Raw genomic sequence first — 25594 nt, forward strand, 5'->3', positions numbered from 1 at the left:
ATTCACGATGCGGCCAGCTTGAAACCGCCGGCGCAACCATGTCGTGCGCCAGACAAAAGCGTCGTGGTCCGACCCCGGTCGCAGAGGGTCCACGGCCAAGATTTTCATGTCCGCATCGCAGATCTGGTAAAACGTAAACAGAGAAAGTGCCCGATGACATGAGCAACATTACTGTCAAAAAGGATCGGCACCAGAAAACGTGAGGTTTACTTACGAACATGCAGTTGAGGGCGTAGTATCCCTTGCGGCACATGAACGCAGCCTTGCGCTCACCCTTCGGTGCGACAATAGCTACGAGGCTGCCGTCGACGCATCCTATGACACCGGGGATAGCACCGCGCCGAAGAAAGCCTTCCTTTACGGCTGCCTTTTCCTCGGCCGCCTTAGGAAAATGCACCCACTTGTTGCGCGCCCCGGCCTTCACAACAGCCTCTGCCACCCGACGCACGCACTCACTCACTGTCGACTGCGACACACGAATCGTCTCCTCGCTCCCAACGGACGCTTGGAAGCTCCCAGTGGCAAAAAAGCGCAGCGCACACAACACCTTCCGCTCCACCGACAGTCCCGTCGCTCGCTCCGCTTCTAGTTCCCCCGCCAGTTCCTCGCACAACAACCGCACCGTTCCCTTCGAGAGTCGAAAATGCCGTCGAAAATGGTCATCCGGCATGTCAAACGCGTCGTCTGGCTCTCCGTGTTCACGTCGGCGACGGCGAAGAGCCACGGCCATAGCAATCAGAGGGGCGGCCATTTTTGTTATGCCTTCGGAAACGACCCTGCCTCTGGCCGTGCCAAATATCCGTGCCTTTTGCTCCGCATAATGAGTGCGTCAACGTCACGATGACGATTACAGTTTTTGCGGGTTCCTGACGTCGCGTGATTGACAGACAAAATGGGCGCGGCCCGGTCATTTTCGACCAATGGCTGCTCAGTGATGGCGGCAAAACGCATAAAAAAAGTAATAGAATTCCTACAAAATAGCACCCCTGAAGTTCACTTGTTAAGCGGCCCGTCTCTCTTGCTTTCTCGATTTCTTCATTGTGGCCCTTTTGGTGGTCTTCCGGCATATTCTTGCATTCCTTCTGCACTTCGACACGGCACCACTGCACTACTGGACTGCGGCAAGGTGAGAAATTTTGTTTCACAGCCTGCGACACCTTGCACACAATTTAATCTTACGTCCCAAAACCTAGAATTTTGACACCATAAGCGAAAAACAGCTCAGCCGTATTAGCACAGTTGATTTGAAATAATGACTCGTACTGGACGATGTTTGCGAGACTTTCTGTGGGTCCCACATTACTGCAACTATTGTCGGTAGTTTCTGGGCCCGCTTGCCGCCCCTAGCGTTGAGACACAGTTAGCGAAAAGCAGCTCGGCCGTGTGACGCAGTTAGTTTCGCACAAACAGAATATTACTGGGAAAGTTCATGACACATTCTCTGACCCCTAGTACTATTGTAATTATTTCGTTACTTTTTGGGATACTTTTGTGGTGCGTTCGCCGCGCCCGGCGTTCCGATGCAGTTAACAAAAAGCAGCTCGGCCATGTAACGCAGTCAGTTTCGCGTGTACTGCATCTTCCCGGGAAAAGTTCGTGACGCTTTCTCTGACCCCGAGAATTATTTTAATCAATTGTACTAATTTTGGCATTCCTCTGAGGCACGCTCGCCACGCCTGGCGTTCTCGCGGAACTGGTGAAAAGTTCTTCGAGGCATTCTTGTCTCGCCTCTCATTGTGATGCAGTTGGAGAAAAGTAGCTCGGCCATGTGACGAAGTTACTTAGGCGTGCATTGAATCTTCCTGGGACAAGTTCGTGGCGCTTTCTCTGACCGTTAGCATTACTGTAAATAATTTCGTTACTTTTGGGATTGTTTAAGGCATGCTCGGCGCGCATGGCGTTAACTGTGACGCAGTTACCAGAAAGCAGCTCGGCTATGTGACGCATTTAGTTTCACGTGACTAGGATCTTACTGGGACAAGTTTGTGATGCTTTCTCTATGCGCAAGTATTTATAAATTATAATCTATTTTCTTTTTGGGATACTTCTGAGGCAGCGTCGCCATGCCTGGCGTTGTGACACAGTTGTCAAGAAGCTGTACGGTCATGTGACGCAATTCGGTTTGTGTGTACTGAATCTTACTAGGGCAAGTTCGTGAAGTTTTTCTGAGTCCGAGCATTATTCTAATCAATTTTGTTGCTTTTTGGGATTCTTTTTAGGCTCGCTCGCTGAGTCTGGCGTTTTGACACAGTTGGCGAAATGCTGTACAATCATGTGACGCAGTTAGTTTTGGGTGAACTGGATCTTACTTGCACAAGTTCGTGACGCTTTCTCTGTGCGCGAGCCTTATTTTAATCAATTTAGTTACTTTTTGGGATACTTTTGAGGCACTCTTGCCTCGCCTAGCTTTGTGAAACAGTTTGCGAAACCTGTAAGGTCATGTGACGCAGTATGTGATGCACTAAATCTTACTAGGACAAGTTCGTGACGCTTTCTCTGTGCGCGTGAATTGTTATAATCAATTTTGTTACTTTTTGGGATTCTTTTAAGGTACGCTCGCCACACCTGGCGTCTTGAAGGAGTGTGTGAAAAGCAGCTCGGCCATGTGACGCAGTTAGTTTCGCCTGTTGTGAATCTTACTGCGGAAAGTTCCTGACGCTTTCTCTGACCGCGAGCATTAGCGTAATCGATTTTATTGCATTGTGGGATACTTTTCAGGCACCTTATCCGCACCTGGCGTTGTGACACAGTTGGCGAAAATCTGTGGAGTCATGTAACGCAGTTCGTCTTGTGTGTACAGAATCTCACTAGGACAAGTTCGTGGCACTTTCTCTGTGCGGGAGCATTATTATAATCGATTTAGTTAACTTTCGGGATTTTTTTTAGGCACACTCGCCGCACCTGGCCTTGTGATGCAGTTGGCAAGAAGTAGCTCCGCCATGTGACGCAGTTCGTTTTGCTTGTATTGAATCTTACTGGGACAAGTTCGTGACGCTTTCTCGGACCGCCAGCATTGTTGGATATAATTTCGCTACTTTTGGGATTCTTTGTGGCATGCTCACCGCGCCGGGCGTTGTGGCGCAGTTAGCAGAAAGCAGCTCGGCTGTGTGACGCAGTTAGTTTCGCATGTATTGGATCTTACTGGGACTAATTCGTGCCACTTTCCCTGTCTGCGAGCATTATTGTGATTAATTTTGTTACTTTTGGGATACTTAGAGGCATGCTCACCATGCCTGGCGTTGTGACTCAGTTAGCAGAAAGCAGCTCGGCTGTGTGACGCACTCAGTTTCACATGTATTGGATCTTACCGGGACGTGTTCGTGGTGCTTTTTCTGACCGCGGGAATTATTGTAAGTACTATGGTTACTTTTGAGATTCTTTCAGACACGCTCGCCGCGCCCGGCTTTGTGACTCAGCAGAAATCGCTACCCGGTTATTGGGTATACACCAAGTCTCCGAAAGTGAGCGGCGGTAGAGGGATATGCACATTGGTTCGCAAGGGACTCACCTTCATTGAGCACGAGTTGCACAACAGTAAAATTGAAAACACTCTCATCGAAGTCGTTACGGGCAAAAAAAAAAACGGGACCTTTCTGCTTAACGTCTACAGTAGCCCTTCACACTGGATGCAAAAATTCAAGACGCTCCTTCACAGAGCCAGCACTGTGGCGGGGACTCATAGGCTCGTCGCCTGCGGGGACTTCAACGTGGCGCACCAGGCATGGGGATATAAAAGCAATTGGCCAAGGGAGGAGACCTGTTCCAAAACACAATAGACCTGGGTGTCACCCTCATCACAGACCCGACTAATCCTACGAGTATGGGGAACTCTGTGTCCAAGGACACGACGCCGGTCCTCACGTTCGTGAAGAACGACGAGAACGGAAATATCTCCTGGCGCAACACGGGGTGTGAGCTCGGAAGCGACCACTACATCGTATAGGTCATCATACCGGAGGAGGTCAAGGCCTGGAAGGACACCAGAAAACATAATTTTATGGATTGGGATGCCTTCCCTTGCCTGTTACCAACGGAGGTGGAGGAAATTGAGAACATAGAAGAATGGTCAGCCCACATCACGGGGAAGATCAAAGAGGCGACAAACATCATAGAAACAGATGAACAGGTCGACAAGGTTGACAGCCACCTGGCGCACTAAATCGAAGCAAAGCAATCTATTCTAAACAGGTGAAAGAAGCAACGACTAAATCGGCGCCTAAGGAAGAAGGTGGCGGAGCTGAATCGCGCCATCGAAGTCCATTATCGGGTGCTCTGCACGCAACAGTGGAACGAAATCTGTAGCGCTGCCGACGGGCAGATTCATTGCGACAAGACCTGAAATTTGATGCGACATCTGCTCGAAGAGACTAAAAGAAAATCCTACCAACGCGACCGCCTCGCAAATATCATTCACAGAGCTGTCAGCGAATAGGGGGAACCAAGTAATCCGACGCATAGACAGCAAGTATACCTCCTGGTTACACCCACGGCAAGGCATCCCGAGTACGGCGGTCAAGCCAATGAGAAGCTCGACCATGACATCAGAGTCAAGGAGGTGCGAGTGGCCCTGCACGAACTAAACTGCAAGTCGGTGGCTGGCCCGGATCACATCTCAAACAGAGCGCTCAAGAACCTCAACGATGCGGCCATCGGGAACCTCACTGGTTATTACAACAAGTGCTGGAGGGTGGGGTCACTGCCCCAGCAGTGGAAGACTGCGAAGCCCATCCTCATGCCCAAACCAGGCAAGTCGCCGAACATGGACAGCCTCCGGCCCATCTCGCTCGCGTCTTGCGTGGGCAAAGTGTTGGAGCACGTCCTCACATATAGGTGGCAGGACTACCTGGAGCAGTCGGGACAATACCCCACCGCGATCATCGTGTTTCGGCGTTCCCTCGACACCCAAAATGCGATGATTGTGTTGAAGAAAGATATCATCGACGATGACACCCTAACGACGCGATCGAAGACCAGCTAAACGGTTCCGGTTTGATCTGCTCACCGAGCAAGTCAACTGCTGTCGTTACCACCGAAGTACGACAGACTTAACAAGAGCGAACCGAGGGATTACGAGGCCATCAAGATTGTGACGAGGAACGGCCAAGTGATCCCGGAGGTCGACAAAATCCGGGTGCTCGGCATGATTATAGACAAGCGACGGGGCAACGGCGAGACCATTTCCCGCCTTACAGCCGAGATTACCAACGCAATACGTCTCATTAGACGAGTCGCCAACCGCAAGGCCGGAATGAAGGAGGAAAGCTTGATTCGGCTTGTGCACTCCTTCGTAATCAGCCACGTCACCTACGTTGCTGCGTTCCCCAACTGGATACCGTGTGAAAAGCCGCCCTAATACGCCGAGCTTACAAGGCGGCGCTCAGACTAGTCGAGTGTACGAACACCAACAAGCTCCTGAGCCTGGGGGTACACAATACCTTCGAGGAAATTGCAGAAGCGCAACGGACCGCCCAGCTGGAGCGGCTCTCTGTGACCGAAACCGGCAGGAGCATACTTCAATACCTATTTATTTATTTATTTAAAGTACCCTCAGGGCTTACAATGAAGCATTACAGAGGGGAGGGGCTAATAAATACAGATAAGTATGCAAGAAAAGAGAAAGGAAAACACGAATACTAATCAGATGACAATGCATGGTAAGACGTAAAAATAACACGAGAGCGACACAAAAAAAGCATATTACGGTAAAAAATTATTCAAAGAAAAACGGAAACTTCGGTAATACAGAATAAATATAAATACGTGGTATATAGGACAAGTTAGAGTGAGACAATGAGCACAGAATAATAGAAAATAAAGCATAATACAGAATGTACTGTTTGTAGATTAGGTAGATAATAAAAAAGGAAACTTATAAACAATACTGATCAGGAGAAAACGAAATTGCTTCGTTATACATTCATAACAAGGCATACTAGATAATATTAGTAAGTGCCTTACGGAAATTATCTGTGTTAGTTATATAGACTAGTGGATCCGGTAGGTGATTCCATTCCTGGCATAATTTTGGAAGAAATGAATTACCATAGGTAGACGTTTTGTGGAATGGGATGTTCACCTTATGACGATGGCCCAAGCGTGCCGAAGTAAAAGAGGCTGGTTCGATAAAGCGTGAGTTGACTGTAGGAATTAAGTGGTATATTTTATGGAACAGACAAAGGCGAGCGATTTTTCTGTGTTTGGAAAGGAGAGATATGTTGAGGGCAAGTCTGATGCTATTTGCGCTTGCTGTGCGGTGGTAATTGTTAAGAATGAAACGAACGGACCGATTCTGCACAGCTTCTAAGCTGTAAATTAATGTTAATCGATGATGGTCCCATATTGAGGAAGCATACTCTAGATTAGGCCGAATGTACGTGACATATAACTGTTTTTTCAGGGAGGAAGGTGCGAGTGGAAAATTTCGTTTAGGATAGCCCAGCATGCGGTTAGCTTTTGATGTAATGTGTTCTATATGTCGTTTCCATGAGAGATTATTTGTAATGTGCACTCCGAGGTATTTGTAACAAGATACTGATTCAATACTTGGGCTCCACGCCCGGGGCGAAAAAGGCGAGAAGCGACGTTCCTGTCCCGGACGGGACCCGGCGTCGGATTCGGGTAGACCTCATCCCGAGAAACACGAACCCGGAGTTTAACAAGGAGAGAAGAGCTGCGAGGGCCAAGGCCCTCATCGACTTTCACGCCAAGAACGAGCACGCAAGGTTCGTGAATGCGGCAGAATACCAATGATACAGCGCGGCGTTCGTAGCTACCGTCATTGAGGCGTCGTCCGGCGCGACGAGGGCAGCAGCGAGCTTACAGGTCCGAGAGGCGTGTCAGGTGCAGGAGGTGGCCATTGCCCTGGCCATTGCCGACACCGGATGCCAAACGGTGTTGTGTGATTCACGAAATGCAGTACGGAATTATGTCAAGGGCAAAATGTGTGGTGAGGCTGTGCGCGTTCTGTGCTCGGCTGACCTGCAACGAGATAATAGGTATGCTAAAATCAAGTTGTTCCCGGCGCACGCGGGCAGCGATGTGTGGGAGAACCACGATAACCACAAGGAGACAGCACACGCAGTGGCTTGAGCGCTAACCAACCGCGCCGCTGCCACCGACCGTCCAACCTGGTGTAGTGCCAAGGACCGCATGACAACGTTCAACGAACTTCACAGTTTCACCGCCTGGCTCGAAGGACTTTCCCACCGCCGCACCCGGGGCTGAGCCGAGAGGAGGCGGTGCTGTTCAGACAATTACAAACTGGTTCCTTACCCACCCCAGTGTTAATGAATCATATGTACCCGAAAGTATATGTGAGCGATGTGTGCCCCGTGTGCGTGCGGGAGAGGGCCACCCTGACGCTTATCCTATGGGATTGCACCAGATTCCCCGACGAATCTTCGACAAGTACGACGATTCCGCCACGACTCGCGGCTGCGGTGGAATGTTACGACCACGAAATCCAAACCTGGGTCATCCAGCAGGTCTCGGCGGCTCTTGAAAGACAAAGGCCGAGCGAAACCGACGGAACGTTGCCCCTCAGGACGACCGACCACGGGAGTAACACGCGCTGGAGTTGAGTAGAGACCACCCGCTGAGAAGACGTCAGGGCCCGCGTAGCGGCGCCATTTAGTTATGGTGTCGTTCTTCAAGCGACTAAATAAAGTTGTTTCTGTCTCTCTCTAGCAGAAAACAGCTCGGCTGTGTGTCGCAGTAAATTTCGCGTGTACTGAATATTACTATGATAACGTGGTGATATTTTGTCGAACTGTGAGCATTATTGCAATTAATTTCGTTACATTTTGGGATAATTTCGTGGCACGCTCTCTGCGCCTGTCGTGAAGCAGTTAGGGAAAAGAAGTTCGGCCGCGGGGACATAATATGGCGGATACTGAATATTAGTGGGACAAGTTTGTGACACTTTTATGACCCTGCAACAACATATACCTTGTTTTGGTTCTGACGCTTGTCCAAAACGCGACGAGCGATGACAATGACTGATAACACGGGAGTCTGTTGCTTGCGCCAAAACGCGCAAAAGGTAACGCCGAGGATATCAAACACCACAGACTGATAACTCGAAAATTCTGTCTTCAGCACGACTGAAAACAGGCTTTGCCCCCACGATTTGTCTTGAGTGCCACTAGAAGGAATTGTACTAGCGTCTATCACTGTATCGTAGAGAGGGTGTGTTGTGCCCAGCTCGCTGTACGTAGCGTGCCATTGCGTCGACTAAGGCCAAGCAATTTATAAAACGCGAGGTCGACCTTGTATTGGTGATCCTAAAGTGCAGGAAATAAGGCCCGGAATGGGGTAATTCTGGGAAACTTGATGTTTTCTTTATGTGAGTCACGCATTTTCTACGCCATGTATATCTAAAAGTAAACTGCTTTGTTTGTAATGCCGCCCATTCACCATTTTCGCACGCTTCGCCCCTACACGCAGTATACCTATGAGGTGTTAATAACCGAAGTGACACTTGCTTGCAAATAATTTTTTCCAGCTGGGACTGTCCGTTGGAGCTTCGCACGGGAACTGCTGCTGCTTACCTGGTGCCAAAACGTTGGAAGAGTACAAAAATCCCGGAAATGAGCCTTTATATAGAGCAGAATAAACATTTCCTTATTTCGGAAGCCGTCATGCGCCTACTTTATGAAATTGCACGTAGCACAGATTCAGTGCCGGCGCTGTAAAGACCATTCGCAATCATATTTAATAGTACTAAAACGATTCCGCAACACCACCGCGCGTGGTTCAGCAGCAGAAGCCAAAAGGAAAACAAAGGCCGAGCCGATCAGCGCAGCCGGCTTAACGCGTTCCAGCAAGCGCTCAAAACGCGCACGTCTAGAAGCGGAACCGGATATGTGGTTCAGGTATTGTTGCCGGCAGCTTGGAGAGCAACAGCCGATTCGGTCGCTGGGCTCTCTGGAGTGCCCGCTCTTGTTGATTTTTTTTCTATGGGATTACAAGGCTTGCCGCCGCATCTACACCATGACCGCCGCGTCGCGTTCTACTTCATGACAAACGCGGCATGCGGTTTCTGCTCGTCTCTGGAGCTGGGTTAGAGTGCTTTTGTTCGTCTACTTCGACGCGTTCAATGTAAAGACGCGCGAAATGTATTGAAGATGATTTACAATGCAAAATGGTCGCTCGAGAATATTCAGCCCTGAATACAACACACCTTTGGTTTTTGTCTTACAGTACTTATATTCACCCCCTAGAAAGCGTTTGCCAAGCAGATCTCGGTGCGTGAGTGATTGTGCTGTTGAAATCTGGCTTGTGCGACTTCGTCAACTGCAGGTTACACACTTTGTGTGCGTTGGCTGCTCTGCTGCGCACTTGCCTGCTACTGCGCGGTGCACGCTTGCGCTTTGAAAGCTGGGACAGGAAAGATTTGTTCGGCCGTCCTGTGCTCAGCGTTGTTTATTGCCTAATTATCGCTTGTGCTCGAGTACTTATTCGAGAACCTGACGGCCACCTAACCCATCGCTATCTTTACAACAGCTCAAATCACGAGCGCAACAGGGAGAACTCATGCCGAGAGAGACGCCCGTCAACTCGCAGATGAAGAGTGAGCAATGCGCCTGGCTTTCTAGGCGCAACTGAGAAATCAACAATTGCGTACGGTTCTTCAATATTCGCCATATCCGCATCGCTACCGCTTTGCCGCCAGGTGCACGCATCCTCGGCGTAGGCGCTATTTAATAGCAGCTAATAACAAAATTAAGCAATTTCCAGCCCTGCGGCTTTCCAAATATCATTTTGGCAATATACGCTAGGCATCCATGGTACATCTAGCGCAAGAGAAATTTCGTTGCAGTTGGCCTTGAAGTGGGGAATCGTTGAACTGCGCTTCACGTTCGAAGACGGCTTAGCTACCCACCCAGCCACCGTGATGTGGTTCGCAAAGCTAGCACACAGTATGCGAGATGGACTCTTGAAAGAGCTGATTTCGGACGAAGATCCAGCGAAGATGGGTCATTCGCATCAATAGCGCGTTCCGAACGAATACCAATCCCCTCTATTCTCGGCAGGGTTGTTTAACCATTGTAGCACTTTTCCCCAAAGACATGTCCAGTACTCCAAATACCCCTGATGTTTGCAGGATGCGTGTGGCCTCGCTGCTGTCCGTGCTGCTGGCGCTTACCGCGCGAGCCCATGGACGCCAAGACGCCGGTGAGCAATGGCTGCGCGCTCCGCCGCCACATGCGTCTGCAGCGCCCTTCTCGCAGGGCGTGGCGTGGTGCCAGGAGCGATCATCGTGGACGTGCGCCACGGGCTGTTGCTGCCACAGGGCCGCTCGCGCGAGGAGCTGGAGCCGGTGATACGCGACAGCCTGCGCATTCTCGACCTCTACCTTCACGAAACCGCCGGTTCTAAGCCGCCATCTAGGCTCAAGCGAAGCGCTGATGACAAGCGCCTCCTGTCGGCAAAGCCCATGGATGGCTCTCTGGACAGGCCCAAACGTAGCGCTGCCGCACGAAACGTCCGACTACCGGGCTGGGTCAAGACCAGGCCGAAGCGCAGCCCCCACTACGCGCTGAACGCATTCGCAATCAACCCCAAGCCGGCGAATGAGTCGGGCGGCTACTACACGCTCTTCGCGCGGGTCTCTGAGGCTGCGCTGCAGGATTTAATGGCGCGACAGCCGCCTGCCGGCAAGCCGCAGCCCGCCCGACACCGTGAGACGCCTAACCGCTACTCGGGCGAACTGTTCGAGTTCGTGGCGAACGGCACGGCCAGCCGGCCGGCACTGGCGTCACCGAAACAGGTGAGCCATTGTCCACGGCCGCGACCACGGCTCACAACTGGCCGTCCGGTCATACGAGCACCAGTAGAACGAAAGTGATGGAGTACATTTGAAATCACAAAGAAATCATCGGGATGGCTGTATCGGGATGCAACCGCACTGGGTTGCGCGGAACGTCGTGTGCTTGCTGCTGAGAGAGTATGGTCAATAGGGCAGGGCTGGGCAATGGTAATTGTAACGTGATACGACACAATATACTCGGGCAACAAGTATTTTAGATACAGATTTGAGATACTCCCGCAATTAAATTATCCTATGCTGTAATTCCGTTTTTATCTTAAGATACTTGGATACCTTTGAGACGATAAGCAAAACGATACAAGGTGATCTGGCTCATCATTTTGAATTTCCATATCCCACCTTCACCCTGTTTTCCTTCGATACATTCTGAAATTCCTTCTTATACATGTGCATAATGTAGCAGCAAACGCGTATGCACAAAAATGTTTGCGTGGAAATTTCCTAACTCCGACCAACCTTGTTGCATTCGAGCAAAATGTCTGTAAATATTTAAAAAATTTGTGTTTCTTGCTGAAAGTATCATATTTTCATTCCAAAGCAGTTTATTGGCGTTACTTTAGCCGCTTGACATGAAAGCACTTTATGGACTTGTTGCAGCTCGAGGTGGCGTTAGGCCAAGGGATCCCCCAAGCGCGTCAACTGATGCGTCCCGTTGTAGGAATGAGAAAAAAGCGTTTAATTGACATTAGTGACACGGCTCCAGTTACGGAAGCCCACTCCACGCAGGAGCAAGTTAAACGTCCCACTTGACACCAGGACACATTGGCCCTGCTGTACGAAAAGTCTCCGCTTTTAATGCCGTAGTCTTCCCTAGGCGAGTGGACTTGGGAATCTGAGGACTATATAGCAGGCAAATCGCAATCACCGAGCCGGCTGCGATATCACGCCCATGCTTTCGCAACGCTCCGCAGCATCCCCCTCTCCGAAGCCTCCACTCACCCGAAGGTTAGAATAGAGGGCGGGATAGCAACATAGGAGTCCGCGGTCAGCGCCGGGCTTAGGTAGCACTTAAGGTTGGTTGCTTTCACCATTAGTTAGGCTGCCACATAGTGGTGGGGGTGGGTGCTTTTTGTGGACGCGTCAGCAGTCGGTGTCAGCGCTGCGTTGACTACAAGGTAGGCGCTGACGAATTGGGGGAGGGGGGAGATGTTGCCTCGAGGCAAACATCTAATTAACGCCTCTGGCGGTGTTTAGTCGTAACACCCTATGCTGTCAGCAGTTTTTGCTTGTCACTTTTGTAATTGGTGGGAGTAGCTGCACTGCTAACCGACAAGCTAGTGAGCCGCCGTCTAATTACAAGAACGTCAATAAAAAGCCTCTGCATCATAATCATCATGATCATCATTATCATCATCATCATCAGCCTGGTTACGCCCACTGCAGAGCAAAGGCCTCTCCCATACTTCTTCAACAACTCCGGTCATGTACTAATTGTGGCCATGCCGTCCCTGCAAACTTCTTAATCTCATCCGCCCACCTAACTTTCTGCCGCCCCCTGCTACGCTTCCCTTCCCTTGGGATCCAGTCGGTAACCCTTAATGACCATCGGTTATCTTCCCTCCTCATTACATGTCCTGCCCATGCCCATTTCTTTTTCTTGATTTCAACTTGTAGCAAGGCTGAATAGGTGCTACGTCACGCTTATATGTATGCACTGCGCATGACCCACTGCGGCACTACTTTGTATATATATCCCGTTCATTCTTGCAATAAAGTTGTTCATTGCCTGACCCCGACTCGCCTACATGGTGGCAGCGGTTCACTATCGCTATGTCGGCCCCGTCAACGCTGCTTCCCCCCCGCCGAAACCACTGGACCCGTCAGCAGACGCATGGCTTGGATGGAAAACTTGGAAATGTGAGTTCACATTGTTCTCCACGGCTACCCAGTTAAGTAAGCAGCCCAAAGAAGTCCAAGCAGCAACGTTACTTGTAACAGTTGGAGAGGAGGGCAGAAAAGCTTACAACGCCTTCAAATTCGAAAATGAAGCGGATAGGAACAACGTCGAGATTTTGCTTCAGAAATTTGAAGAATTCTACAAACCAGTGACGAATTTGACGTTTAATGAATTTCGTTTCGGATCAAGAGACCAAAAGCAAGGGGAGTGTTTCAATGATTGGCTAACCGACCTCAGGCTTTCAGCAAAAAACTGCGAGTTCGGGGACCTAGAAGACCGTTTGCTCCGCAGCCGAATCATTCTGGGACTGCGAAACAAAAGCTTGCAGGAAAGGCTATTTCCGAGAACCCGTCATACAGTAATACCATTGAAATTTGTCGGGCCCAGGAACCGGGAAAAGAGCAATTTAAAGAAATCAGTGAAGGCGCAGAAGCAGCACGTGCCACAGTAATTCAAGCAGTCACCAAAGAAAGAAAACCGTGTGGTGATTGTGGCTATACCACTCACCGTGGCGAAATATGCCCGGCTGAAGGGAAAACATGCAAGAAGTGTGGTGGGCGTAATCACTTCGCTCAAGCATGTAGGTCCTCAGTGCGACGACAAACCAGAGGCGCTAAAAACGTGCTGCGCGAGGTACAAGCGGAAGACGACGATTTCTTTTTGCAAGCCCTGACTGTCAGTGCAGTCGATGCGGCAGGTCATTGGAGTGCAGCAGTTGACATTGAAGGTCGTAAGTTTACGTGCAAGCTAGACACAGGTGCTAACTGCTGCGTCATTTCAAACAAGGATGCCGAACTGCTGCCGAGCAAGCCACAGCAAACCTGCCACGCCACATTGACCGCTTTTTTCGGTCATAAGACTACAGCGAGAGGGAAAATTCGGCTGCGACTGTCAGCTAACAGCAGAGTGCACGAAGAGTCGTTTTTCGTGGTCGAACAAAATGTGCCCGTGACGCTGAGTGGATCAGTGGCGGAACGCCTCGGGTTTCTTTGTCGCGTGCAAAACGTTCACGCCGAAGAGGTATACCCGGCAGCACAACCTTTCGCAGACGTTTTCAGTGGACTGGGACAGCTGAAAGGCGAGGAGTATACAATGCAGCTAAAGCCAGGAGCCGTAGGAGTCGTCGTGCCAGCCAGGAGAGTTCCAGTGGCCCTTCAAGACAAAGTCAAGGAAGAGCTTCTGCGCATGGAAGAACAAGGCGTGATAGCAAAGGTAAAGGGCCCGACGGAATGCTCGAGTTACATGGTCACAGTCATTAAGAAAGATAAAGTGCGGATCTGCCTAGACCACATAGCGCTCAACAAGGCGTTGTTGCGGGAAAACTATCCTATGCCTACTCTCGAAGACGTTGTGCCAAAGCTTGCGGGCGCCAACGTTTTTTCAACCTTAGACGCAGCATCGGGGTATTGGCAGATAAAGCTAGACGACGCAAGTTCAAAACTTTGTACAATGAGTACACCGTACGGACGCTACAGGTTCTTGCGCATGCCTTTTGGCATTGCCTCTGCTCCGGAGATATTTCAGGCAGCGATGCACCGCGTCCTAGAAGGTCTGCCAAATGTCGCAGTAGTAATGGATGACATTCTTCTCTGGGGCAAGACTAAGCAAGAGCACGACCACAATCTACAACTGCTCCTAACGCGCTGCCGAGAACAGAATCTTCGACTAAACTTGAAGAAATGCGTCTTTTTGCAGCGAGAGGTGCGCTACCTGGGACACGTGCTCAGCGCCGAAGGCCTGCGTGTGGCATCGCTGCCTGAAATATCTCCGGAGCAGAGGCAATGCCAAAAGGCATGCGCAAGAACCTGTAGCGTCCGTACGGTGTACTCATTGTACAAAGTTTTGAACTTGCGTCGTCTAGCTTTATCTGCCAATACCCCTATGCTGCGTCTAAGGTTAAAAAAACGTTGGCGCCCGCAAGCTTTGGCACAACGTCTTCAAGAGTAGGCATAGGATAGTTTTCCCGCAACAACGCCTTGTTCAGCGCTATGGGGTCTAGGCAGATCCGCACTTTATCTTTCTTAATGACTGTGACCATGTAACTCGACCATTCTGTCGGGCCCTTTACCTTTGCTATCACGCCTTGTTCTTCCATGCGCAGAAGCTCTTCCTTGACTTTGTCTTGAAGGGCCACTGGAACTCTCCTGGCTGGCACGACGACTCCTACGGCTCCTGGCTTTAGCTGCATTGTGTACTCCTCGCCTTTCAGCTGTCCCAGTCCACTGAAAACGTCTGCGAAAGGTTGTGCTGCCGGGTATAACTCTTCGACGTGAACGTTTTGCACGCGACAAAGAAACCCGAGGCGTTCCGCCACTGATCCACTCAGCGTCACGGGCACATTTTGTTCGACCACGAAAAACGACTCTTCGTGCACTCTGCTGTTAGCTGACAGTCGCAGCCGAATTTTCCCTCTCGCTGTAGTCTTATGACCGAAAAAAGCGGTCAATGTGGCGTGGCAGGTTTGCTGTGGCTTGCTCGGCAGCAGTTCGGCATCCTTGTTTGAAATGACGCAGCAGTTAGCACCTGTGTCTAGCTTGCACGTAAACTTACGGCCTTCAATGTCAACTGCTGCACTCCAATGATCTGCCGCTTCGACTGCACTGACAGTCAGGGCTTGCAAAAAGAAATCGTCGTCTTCCGCTTGTACCTCGCGCAGCACGTTTTTAGCGCCTCTGGTTTGTCGTCGCACTGAGGACCTACATGCTTGAGCGAAGTGATTACGCCCACCACACTTCTTGCATGTTTTCCCTTCAGCCGGGCATATTTCGCCACGGTGAGCGGTATAGCCACAATGACCACACGGTTTCCTTTCTTCGGTGACTGCTTGAATTACTGGGGCACGTGCTGCTTCTGCGCCTTCACTGATTTCTTTAAATTGCTCTTTTCCCAGTTCCTGGGCCCGGCAAATTTCAATGGTCTTACTGTATGACGGGTTCTCGGAAATAAGCCTTTCCTGCAAGCTTTTGTTTCGCAGTCCCAGAATGATTCGGCTGCGGAGCAAACGGTCTTCTAGGTCCCCGAACTCGCAGTTTTTTGCTGAAAGCCTGAGGTCGGTTAGCCAATCATTGAAACACACCCCTTGCTTTTGGTCTCTTGATCCGAAACGAAATTCATTAAACGTCAAATTCGTGACTGGTTTGTACAATTCTTCAAATTTCTGAAGCAAAATGTCGACGTTGTTCCTATCCGCTTCATTTTCGAATTTGAAGGCGTTGTAAGCTTTTCTGCCCTCCTCTCCAAATGTTACAAGTAACGTTGCTGCTTGGACTTCTTTGGGCTGCTTACTTAACTGGGTAGCCGTGGAGCACAATGTGAACTCACATTTCCAAGTTTTCCATCCAAGCCATGCGTCTGCTGACGGGTCCAGTGGTTTCGGCGGGGGAAGCAGCGTTGACGGGGCCGACATAGCGATAGTGAACCGCTGCCACCATGTAGGCGAGTCGGGGTCAGGCAATGAACAACTTTATTGCAAGAATGAACGGGATATATATACAAAGTAGTGCTGCAGTGGGTCATGCGCAGTGCATACATATAAGCGTGACGTATCACCTATTCAGCCTTGCTACATCTTCCCTTTTACAGGGGAACTTAAGACGTGGTTACCGTGTCACTTGTTGAGGGTACCGACAGGGCTCGCGTTGAAGTCTTTTGCTTCGACGTAGTTCTTGTGGGGGCTCTGTGGACGATACGTCTTCGGGCAGGAGGCTCGCTTCCGGCTGTGGGTCTACCAGGTGGAGGTGCTCTCGTGTGCGCCGAAGTTCCCGGCCGTCTTCAGTCTTGGCTATTGTTGAGCGGTGTTCATCGGCTGGTCGGAGAAAGACGGCGGGAGACCAGGTCCGCTGGTTGGTATCGTACACTGTGACCTGCTGTCCTGGCATCACAGGCGGCAAGTTCCTGCTGCCACGGTTGTCGTAGGTCCTCTGTCGTTGGCGTATTTCTTGAAGGCGGCCCTGGACCACGTCCGGGGGAATTGTCCGTGGTTCCAAGTGGCTGGTAGGGACTGGTAGAAGCGTCCTAGTCTGGCGTCCCATCAGCCTCTGCACGGGGGACTGGAGCACATCATCCCGTGGGGTATTGCGCCATTCAAGCAATGCCATTTGAAACACAGGCATTTTAAAGGCACACTTTTTTAACAGCTTTTTTGCTTCCTGAACCGCTCTCTGTCATGCCATTGGAACGCGGATGATAGGGGCTTGAGGTGATGTGATCAATAGCCAAGGTGTTGAGAAAGTCCTTAAACTCACTGCTGTTAAAAGGTGGACCATTGTCAGTGCACAACTACCTGGGCAAGCCATGGACTGAGAAAATTTGAGAACACCACGTGTTAAGAGAGCTTGCCGTTGTTGTACGAAACTCTCGAATTTCAAAGAAGAAGGAGTAGAAGTCGACAATAAGGGCGAACTCGTGGCCTTCAAAGAAGAACAAGTCCATGCCGACAACTTGCCATGGTAGTGAGGGCACATCATGACTCAGGAGTGACATTTTAGGCTGTCGAGGCTGATGCTTTTGGCACACTTTACAGGCTTTACAGAACTGCTCAATGTTGCTGGAAATATTGGGCCAGAACATCACGTTCCTTGCTCTCGCCTTCATCTTATCCACTCCCACGTGTGCCGCGTGAAGAAGACTCATCATTTCTCATATCTTTGATTGTGGTACAATTACCTTGTTGCTTCGAAACACGAGGCCGTCCTGTGCATGTATCTCATCCCGGTACGCCCAATACGACCTAAGTGGCTCCGGGACTTCTTGCTTGTGAAGAGGTCACGTTGTATTCGCGTACTCCCGTAGCTTTACGAGGGTGTCGTCATCATTGGTTGCTGCTAGTAAATCTTGCAGGGAGCGTTGAGAGGCTGAAACAATTTCAAGAACATTTACTTGAAACTGCTCGTTTTCGTCCAAGAATCTTTTACTAGGAAACCTTGATAAGGCGTCAGCGAGGAACAGCTCTTTGCCAGGCTTGTACGTCACAATGATAGGATAACGCTGAAGAGTTAGGCGCATGCGTTGCAGACGTAGCGGGCACTGGTATAGCAGCTTACTGAATATCGCCACTAAGGGGCGGTGGTCAGTTTCAACTGTTACAGCATGCTGTCCAAATATGTAGTCATGAAATTTGGTGCAACCATGAACAATAGCTAAAGTTTCTTTTTCGGTTTGAGCGTATCTTGTCTGTGCCTCTGTGAGTGTCCGTGAGGAAAAAGCAACAGGCTGCGCATCCTGTATCAGCACAGCGCCTACCCCCAGCTGGCTTGCATCAACTGATAGTGTCATGGGTTTGCTTGGATCAAAATAGCTGAGCACAGGTGCTTGAATAAGAGCCCCACGCAGTCTCAGAAAGCTTTCTTGCTGTTTTTCCGTCCAAACCCATGCAGTGTCTTTTCGCAACAAAGTTCGTAGTGGTGCTGTTACTACAGACATGTTTGGGACAAAGCGCTGTACAAAATTCATAGTGCCCAAAAACACTTGAAGTTCCTTACAGTTTCTTGGTGTCGGCATTTCTAGAATGTCTTGAACACGTTGGGCGTCCACACGCAGGCCTTCGGCGCTGAGCACGTGTCCCAAGTAGCGCACCTCTCGCTGCAAAAAGAAGCATTTCTTCAAATTTAGTCGAAGATTCTGTTCTCGGCAGCGCGTTAGAAGAAGCTGTAGATTGCGGTCGTGCTCTTCCTTAGTCTTGCCCCAGAGAAGAATGTCATCCATTACTATGGTGCACCGCTCAACGATAGTCAAGACTGCAGACGGCCGGGAATTTCGGCGCACACGAGAGCACCTCCGCCTGGTAGACCCACAGACGGAAGCGAGCCTCCTGCCCGAAGACGTATCTTCCACGGAGCCCTCGCAAGAACTACGTCGAAGCACAAGACTTCGACGTGAGCCCTGTCGGTACCCTCAACAAGAGACAAGTTCCCCTGTAAAAGGGAAGATGTAGCAAGGCTGAATAGGTGCTAGGTCACGCTTATATGTATGCACTGCGCATAACCCACTGCGGCACTACTTTGTATATATATCCCGTTCATTCTTGCAATAAAGTTGTTCATTGCCTGACCCCGACTCGCCTACACAACTAAGATGTCATTAACTCGCGTTTGTTCCCTCACCCAATCTGCTCTTTTCTTATCCCTTAACGTTACACCTATCATTCTTCTTTCCGTAGCTCGTTGCGTCGTCCTCAATTTGAGTAGGATCCTTTTCGTAAGCCTCCAGGTTTCTGCCCCGTAGCTGAGTACTGGTAAGACACAGCTATTATACACTTTCCTCTTGAGGGATAATGCCACCCTGCTGTTCATGATCTGTGAATGCCTGCCAAATGCACCCCAGCCCATTCTTATTCTTCTGATTATTTCCGTCACATGATCCGGATCTGCAGTCACTTCCTGCCCTAAGTAGATGTATTCCCTTACGACTTCCAGTGCCTGGCTGCCTATTGTAAATTGCTGTTCTCTTCCGAGACTGTTAAACATTACTTTAGTTTTCTGCAGATTAATTTTTAGACCCACTCTTGTGCTTTGCCTCTCCAGGTCAGTGAGCATGCATTGCAGTTGGTACCCTGAGTTACTAAGCAAGGCAATTTCATCAGCGAATCGCAAGTTACTAAGGTATTCTCCATTAACTTTTATCCCCATTTCTTCCCAATCCAGGTCTCTGAATACCTCCTGTAAACACGCTGTGAATAGCATCGGAGAGATCGTATCTACCTGCCTGACGCCTTTCTTTATTGGGATTTTGTTGCTTTCTTTATGGAGGACTACGGTGGCTGTGGAGCCGCAATAGATATCTCTCAGTATTTTTACATACGGCTCGTCTACACCCTGATTCCGTAATGCATCCATGACTGCTGAGGTTTCGACAGAATCAAACGCTTTCTCGTAATCAATGAAAGCTATATATAAGGGTCGGTTATATTCCGCACATTTCTCTCACCTGATTGATAGTGTGAATATGATCTATTGTTGAGTAGCCTTTACCGAATCCTGCCTGGTCCTTTGCTTGACAGAAGTCTAAGGTGTTCCTGATTCTATTTGCGATTACCTTAGTAAATAGTTTGTAGGCAACGGACAGTAGGCTGATCGGTCTATAATTTTTCAAGTCTTTGGCGTCCCCTGTCCTATGGATTAGGATTATGTTAGCGTTCTTCCAAGATTTCGGTACGCTCCACGTCATGAGGCATTGCGTATACAGGGTGGCCAGTTTCTCTAGAACAATCTGTCCACCATCCACCAAGCCTCTGCACAATGGCGCAAATGCCAGTGGAGTTTTACCTTGTCCATAAACGTATTACGTCTCATTAAAGTGACTAGCGCAAGAGTGCACATGGGACACTAAAAACGCAACAAGGACAAGCGCAATATTCCAACGGGTGTTTATTACAAAAAGTATTGGCCTCGAGCTCCACCACCGGAAAAGCTGGCGCCACCGTCGGCGTGACGTGTTATTAGGGATCACGTGGACATAGCGGCCGCGTCGGCTGCTTCGGAAGCGCCAAAGCGAGCTGAAAACGAGAGTTTCAATTCCCTCGTACGCTGCGGTCCTCAATTAGCGGTGAGATTTTCCCGCTTCGAGTGTCTCCTTTACAACGCTTGAAAGCACTTCAATATGTAGTGGCTGCCTTTGAAGGCGCGCAACATGGTAGGCTACTGCTCGATGCCGCAGTGCCGGACTTACGCAACGGAGCCCGGTGTCAGCCTTATTCACACGTAGCCGCAGGACAAGAAGCCGCGCGAAGCTTGGCTCGCGAAACATAAAACCGGCAAACGGTCATCGGCTAAAACTCGGGTATGCAGCAAGTACAGACGCGAGAAAGATTTCTGCTACGCCGCCTGGTATGCCATGTTCGGAAAACGTGCACTGAGACGCTCGCCCGAGTCCGCTGCCCGACTAATCTCATGACGGTTTGGTCTATGAACTTGTCGATGCTATAGATACTGGCAAGTGCACTGGGGTGGAAAGGGAGTGGTAAGAAGCACATTAACAAAAGCATGGCATATGGTCATGTTTGTGTTATGGATTAATGCACTGGATTACCAAAACAGAAGCAGCGGGAAATCGCACGCTGAGAACGCCGATAAACATACAGTGCGGCGCAACTCGAGAAGTAATATTGAAACGTCCAAGAATTTTGAAGAAAAAAACATTGCATCGTCGCGACGGCACATCACAGTCCTCGTAGGCGTCGAAGCCTCTACAATGAAATTATTTTTGAATAGATCTTATAGCGGCCACGCAACAATCGTTGCTTGTATACTGTCAAATGCTCATATTCTGCGTCCTAAAGCTCATGGCACGGTGCGGAAACGCGCACGCGGTGAAAGTGAAACAGTACGCGGACAAGCATGCAGACGCGCAGTCGGTCGCTGCGAATCTGTGCGATCGCTGCATTGAGGCTTCATTCTATTAGGCTCCATTTAGTTATACAAACACTACAAGGACATATTTCGCATACTCTGCTCTGAGTGTTTGCCTACCTTTCACGCAAGAAGCCGGTTCGGAAGACTCCATTGCGGCGACCGCGCTCAGTGGCGTTCACTGTACGTATTCGGTAAAGAGACATAGCGTCTGTAAACGATTCTGTGCTTTCAGTTTGTCCAAGGTTAATATTTAGACAGTAAAAAACTTCTCTCGTTTCAAAAGTACTTACAGAAATATCCGGGAGAGCTCGCGCGTGGTGTTTTCAGTGAGCGCTGACTGCAAAACCTATGAGGAGCGCGCCACGTGATCCCTCGTACTACGCCAGCGAGGCGCTTCCGATAGATGCCGACTCCGTAGCTCCTCGCCGCCAATATATATTCATGGCGCGGCCATGGTGCGCTCTTGTTTATTTGTGATGGCCATGTTGCCTTGCACGATCGTAACTGAATATGATAAAGTGCGCGAGAGTATGTATACGCACCTTTTTGTAATAAACACCAGTTGGACGTTTGCGCCTGCCCTTGTCGCCTTTACAGTGTCCCGTGTCCCCTCCTGCACTCGCCACCTCAGCATGGAATGCCAACTAGTCCGGTCTCACACCTTGCTTCAGTTACCAGTTACGCATGTAACGTGGTCCAACGAAATTTTTAAAAAATCACGATTAAGGTACTCCCTAATGCGAAGTTTGAGCGGATCTGTATACGTGTTTTCATTTCGCGATATATTGGCTGGCTCGGACATTCCGACTCACGCGGCCTGTCGCGAACGGTGCGAACTGGGGCGAGATCGCCTCGCTATTCGGGAGAGGCAGTGCATGAGTGACGCATGGGTGCGATTTACAGCAGCCGCTGCAGAAACACCTCCGCTCATGCAGTGCTTTGTTTCGATATATGGTATCAGTGGACGAGCTCGCCGCATGCCTTATCGACGGCGTCATCGGTGAAAAAACGACGCGTGCTACTCCGGCACTACCTCGTGGCGATCGTTGCCGAAGAATACGTCTTGTGTGGCACTACGCTTTTCTTCTCACGCATTCGCCATACCCGCCTCCTCCGCTTTCCGTGTCATGGTACCGCTGCACCCTCCTCCTTCACTTTCCTCCTCGCGCTCTCTTCTCTGCTGCCGTCTTTCATCAACCGCTGCGCTCCGCGTTCGCTCTTTCATCCTTCACTGTGCTCGTTCGCTAAGTTACGCCGATGAACGCCGGTGCCCAACTCAGGAACGGGCGCCTAAGAGCTGTGCCCTAGCATTGTTTCTGGTGCTTGCGAACAACAGTCACGTACACAAAATAGCCACCTTGTGCACAAGTCTTCGGCAAGCAGCGCCATCCACGTTTTGGTTCACAACTGTCAAAGTTACATCTACGAGATCCTTCAAATTGCTGATGTGTGAAAGCCACTAGATGGGAGGTGACCACATTCTTGCATTCTCCAGACTTCATAGTAAAGCACCACCCAAGAGGAACTTCGATAATGACAATAAAGCGATGTCAGAATTTTCGCAAAAGACGCCACACGCATTGGCGTACGCAGTACAGTAATGTAGCTAGGAGCAGGTGGTATGACACTGAAGAAACTAAAAACGAAAAATCAAGAAAACAAAAGGGTGGCTGCACGCAGACGTTCGCACCCTTGTTTTTGTCGAGATGGTGCGAGTGGTACCACGCGACTCCTCTGCCAATAAGGACGCGCCGAGCTGAGATGGATGCGCCGAGATGCCGCTACGTGCTACGTGCTACGCGATGTACGTGACACGCATATCCTGCGCCGTCGAGACACTACAGGAGAACGTCGCTGCACGTAGTTCGCTTTTTTCGATTTATTCCTCTGTGAACATGTGCGGTCTGTTCGACGTCATGGGCCTGTGTTGTGCGCCGAACTGTAGAGGAAACTACGAAAACTGGCCAAAGGTCAGGCTATTTGGGTTCCCAGGTGATCCCGAACAAAGGAAAGAATGGCAGTGGGCCGTGCGACGGGACGATGTCGTCGTTGGAAAACTGAAAGATCCGCCTGTAAGTGTTGTCTCGCTTTTCAATTCGTGTAGTGATGATTTATATAAGCAATGTACAGTGAAAGTGTATTAGTGCAAACTACGATATTCCATTGTTATATAAATACATTTTCAAGTGACCATTGGTTTACTTGCGCAAACCACGTGGGCTCGCATGCGTTTAAATTATGGGGTTTTACGTGCCAAAACCACTTTCTGATTATGAGGCACGCCGTAGTGGAGGACTCCGGAAATTTCGACCACCTGGGGCTCTTTAACGTGCACCTAAATCTAAGTACACGGGTGTTTTCGCATTTCGCCCCCATCGATATGCGGCCGCTGTGGCCGAGATTTGATCCCGCGACCTCGTGCTCAGCAGCCCAACACCATAGCCACTGAGCAACCATGGTGGGTTCGCATGAGTTTGCAATGGTGTGTGTATATTCATTCGTTAAATGGCTCATGGCTCAGTAAAATGCGCTTTTGAGATAGCTGGCGCTTAGATTTGTAAGCGTATGTAACAGTTTTGCAGGCGTCAAAGTGTGTTCATAATATGACGGCGCTGGTTCTTTCGCAGGCTTGTGAACGGCATTTCAAGCCCAAGCGCCCACGTACAACATCAAAATATATGGACTGCGACAGACGGACTATCGAAGTTCAAATGAAGCTCACCCGGCTTACTCCTGATCCCATTTCAACAATATTTGATGATGCAAATCGAACACGTGTGGAGAACGAAGAGCTTCAAAGTGCCTTAAAGCAGTCATCTTTAGCGCATGAGAACGAGGAACGGGAAAACAAAGTTAACAGCCTCCAAGACATCAGTTCACGCCTGCACAAGCTAGGAGAGGAAATGTTTTGGGCAGTGGTACCTTGCGGCAGCTGCATGATCTTTGCTCACATCAAAGTGACACCAGATGCTCCCGATATTTTGGTGTCAGTGACTGTGTCGTCGCATATGTCTGTGCGTGTGATTTGGAGAGGGGCTCGTCTTACATCTGACAAATGTTTTGAGATCCCGGATCATATTCACGATTTCCGCGTGCTTGTACAGATCTTGGCTAATGTCGAGGACCACTGCACTAAAGGAGAACCACAAGTGGACAAAGGAAAGGCTGCACTGAAATTGGTGACCTCACTTCTTGATGACATTTCAAGTGGAGACCTTCTGGAGGACGAAGAGGTGGGCGCTGCGATTTTCCTCAAAGAGCAGTGTCATCTCCTCATGAAGAGGAACAATGCTGTTCGGTACACTGCAGAAGATTCCTCAATTGAGCAGGATTATTCCTGCTCAAAGAGCAGGAATAATGCTGTTCGGTACTCTGCGGAAGATTCCTCAATTGAGGAGGATTATTCCTGCTCAAAGAGCAGGAATAATGCTGTTCGGTACTCTGCGGAGCTTTTGGTGTAGTGTAGCATTTTGTGCGCTATTTCACCGCATGGCTACAAGTTTTTGAGGAGCAGTGGAAAGTTAGTGTTGCCTCATACTGAAACAATCAAGTGTGTCTGTGGCGCACATGATGTTGGACCTTTAAAGGAGCAAAATGAAGAGGGCTTCCTAAGAAATATGAAGAGGAGGGCAATTTTGCTCAAAGCTCATGAAAGAAATGGTACATGAATGGTAGATGAAATACACTTACAGCAGTTCTTTGAATACAAGGGTGGCAGCATAACACGGGCTGCTGCGAACTGTTCTGAACCTGCTAAGACAGCGCATGTATTTATGGTGCAGTTTCTCCTGTCACCTTTCAAAGATTTTGCACACATCCTTCCAGTGTCAAAACTTACTGCGGAGGAACTGTGTGAAACTGTAAAAAGAAGTCTTGAGGCTTGAAGAAGCGAACCTTCATATCGTTGCAGTCATCACAGACAATAATTCTGTTAACCGGAAAGTAATGACTATGTTCAGTGAGGCCCAGAAGGTCGAAATTATTTACCCCCATCCAGCTAATCCGCAGCAGCCACTCTTTCATATTGCTGACTCTGTGCATTTGCTGAAATGTGTCAGGAACAATTGGCTAAACCAAAAAAAAAATCCTGACAAATGTCTATATTACCCACCTTTTCCCTGTGACACCACAGAAAGTAAGACAATGGAGGGTGCTTCATTCACATCACTCTGAAAGCTTCATGAGGATGAACCAACTAATACTGTGAAAGTTGCTTTTGGGCTAACGTACAAAGCTTTAAATCCCACAAATATTGAGAGGCAGAACGTTAAACTTGCTGTGCAAATTTTTAACTCTTTTGTTTCATCTGCTTGAGGATAAGAGGTGAAACCCTGCATCTGACACTTGCAGAGGGTATTGCAGATTTCATTGATCTAATTGTGCGATGGTGGAGCATCATCAAAGTCAAGACTCCCCAAAAGGGACACAGAGTGAGAGATGTGTGGCAAGAGCCAGTACGTGAAATCAATGGTGAGCAGCTGCAGTTCCTCGACACATTTGTTACCTGGGCTGATGACT

At 49.5% G+C, this 25594-nt stretch overlaps 1 protein-coding gene across 1 annotated transcript in view; it reads left to right on the forward strand.

Annotated features, from left to right (window-relative positions):
* Window positions 1–25594, forward strand: part of LOC135904940 (uncharacterized) — a 161785-nt gene that overhangs the window by 79564 nt on the left and 56627 nt on the right. Inside the window, exons 3-4 of the mRNA XM_065435942.2 lie at window positions 10106–10176; window positions 10233–10771. Coding sequence (XP_065292014.2) covers window positions 10106–10176; window positions 10233–10771 — 610 coding nt within the window. The remainder of the gene's footprint in view (window positions 1–10105; window positions 10177–10232; window positions 10772–25594) is intronic.

This window comes from Dermacentor albipictus, chromosome 4 (genome assembly GCF_038994185.2).
Source record: "Dermacentor albipictus isolate Rhodes 1998 colony chromosome 4, USDA_Dalb.pri_finalv2, whole genome shotgun sequence".
NCBI classification, from domain to species: domain Eukaryota; kingdom Metazoa; phylum Arthropoda; class Arachnida; order Ixodida; family Ixodidae; genus Dermacentor; species Dermacentor albipictus.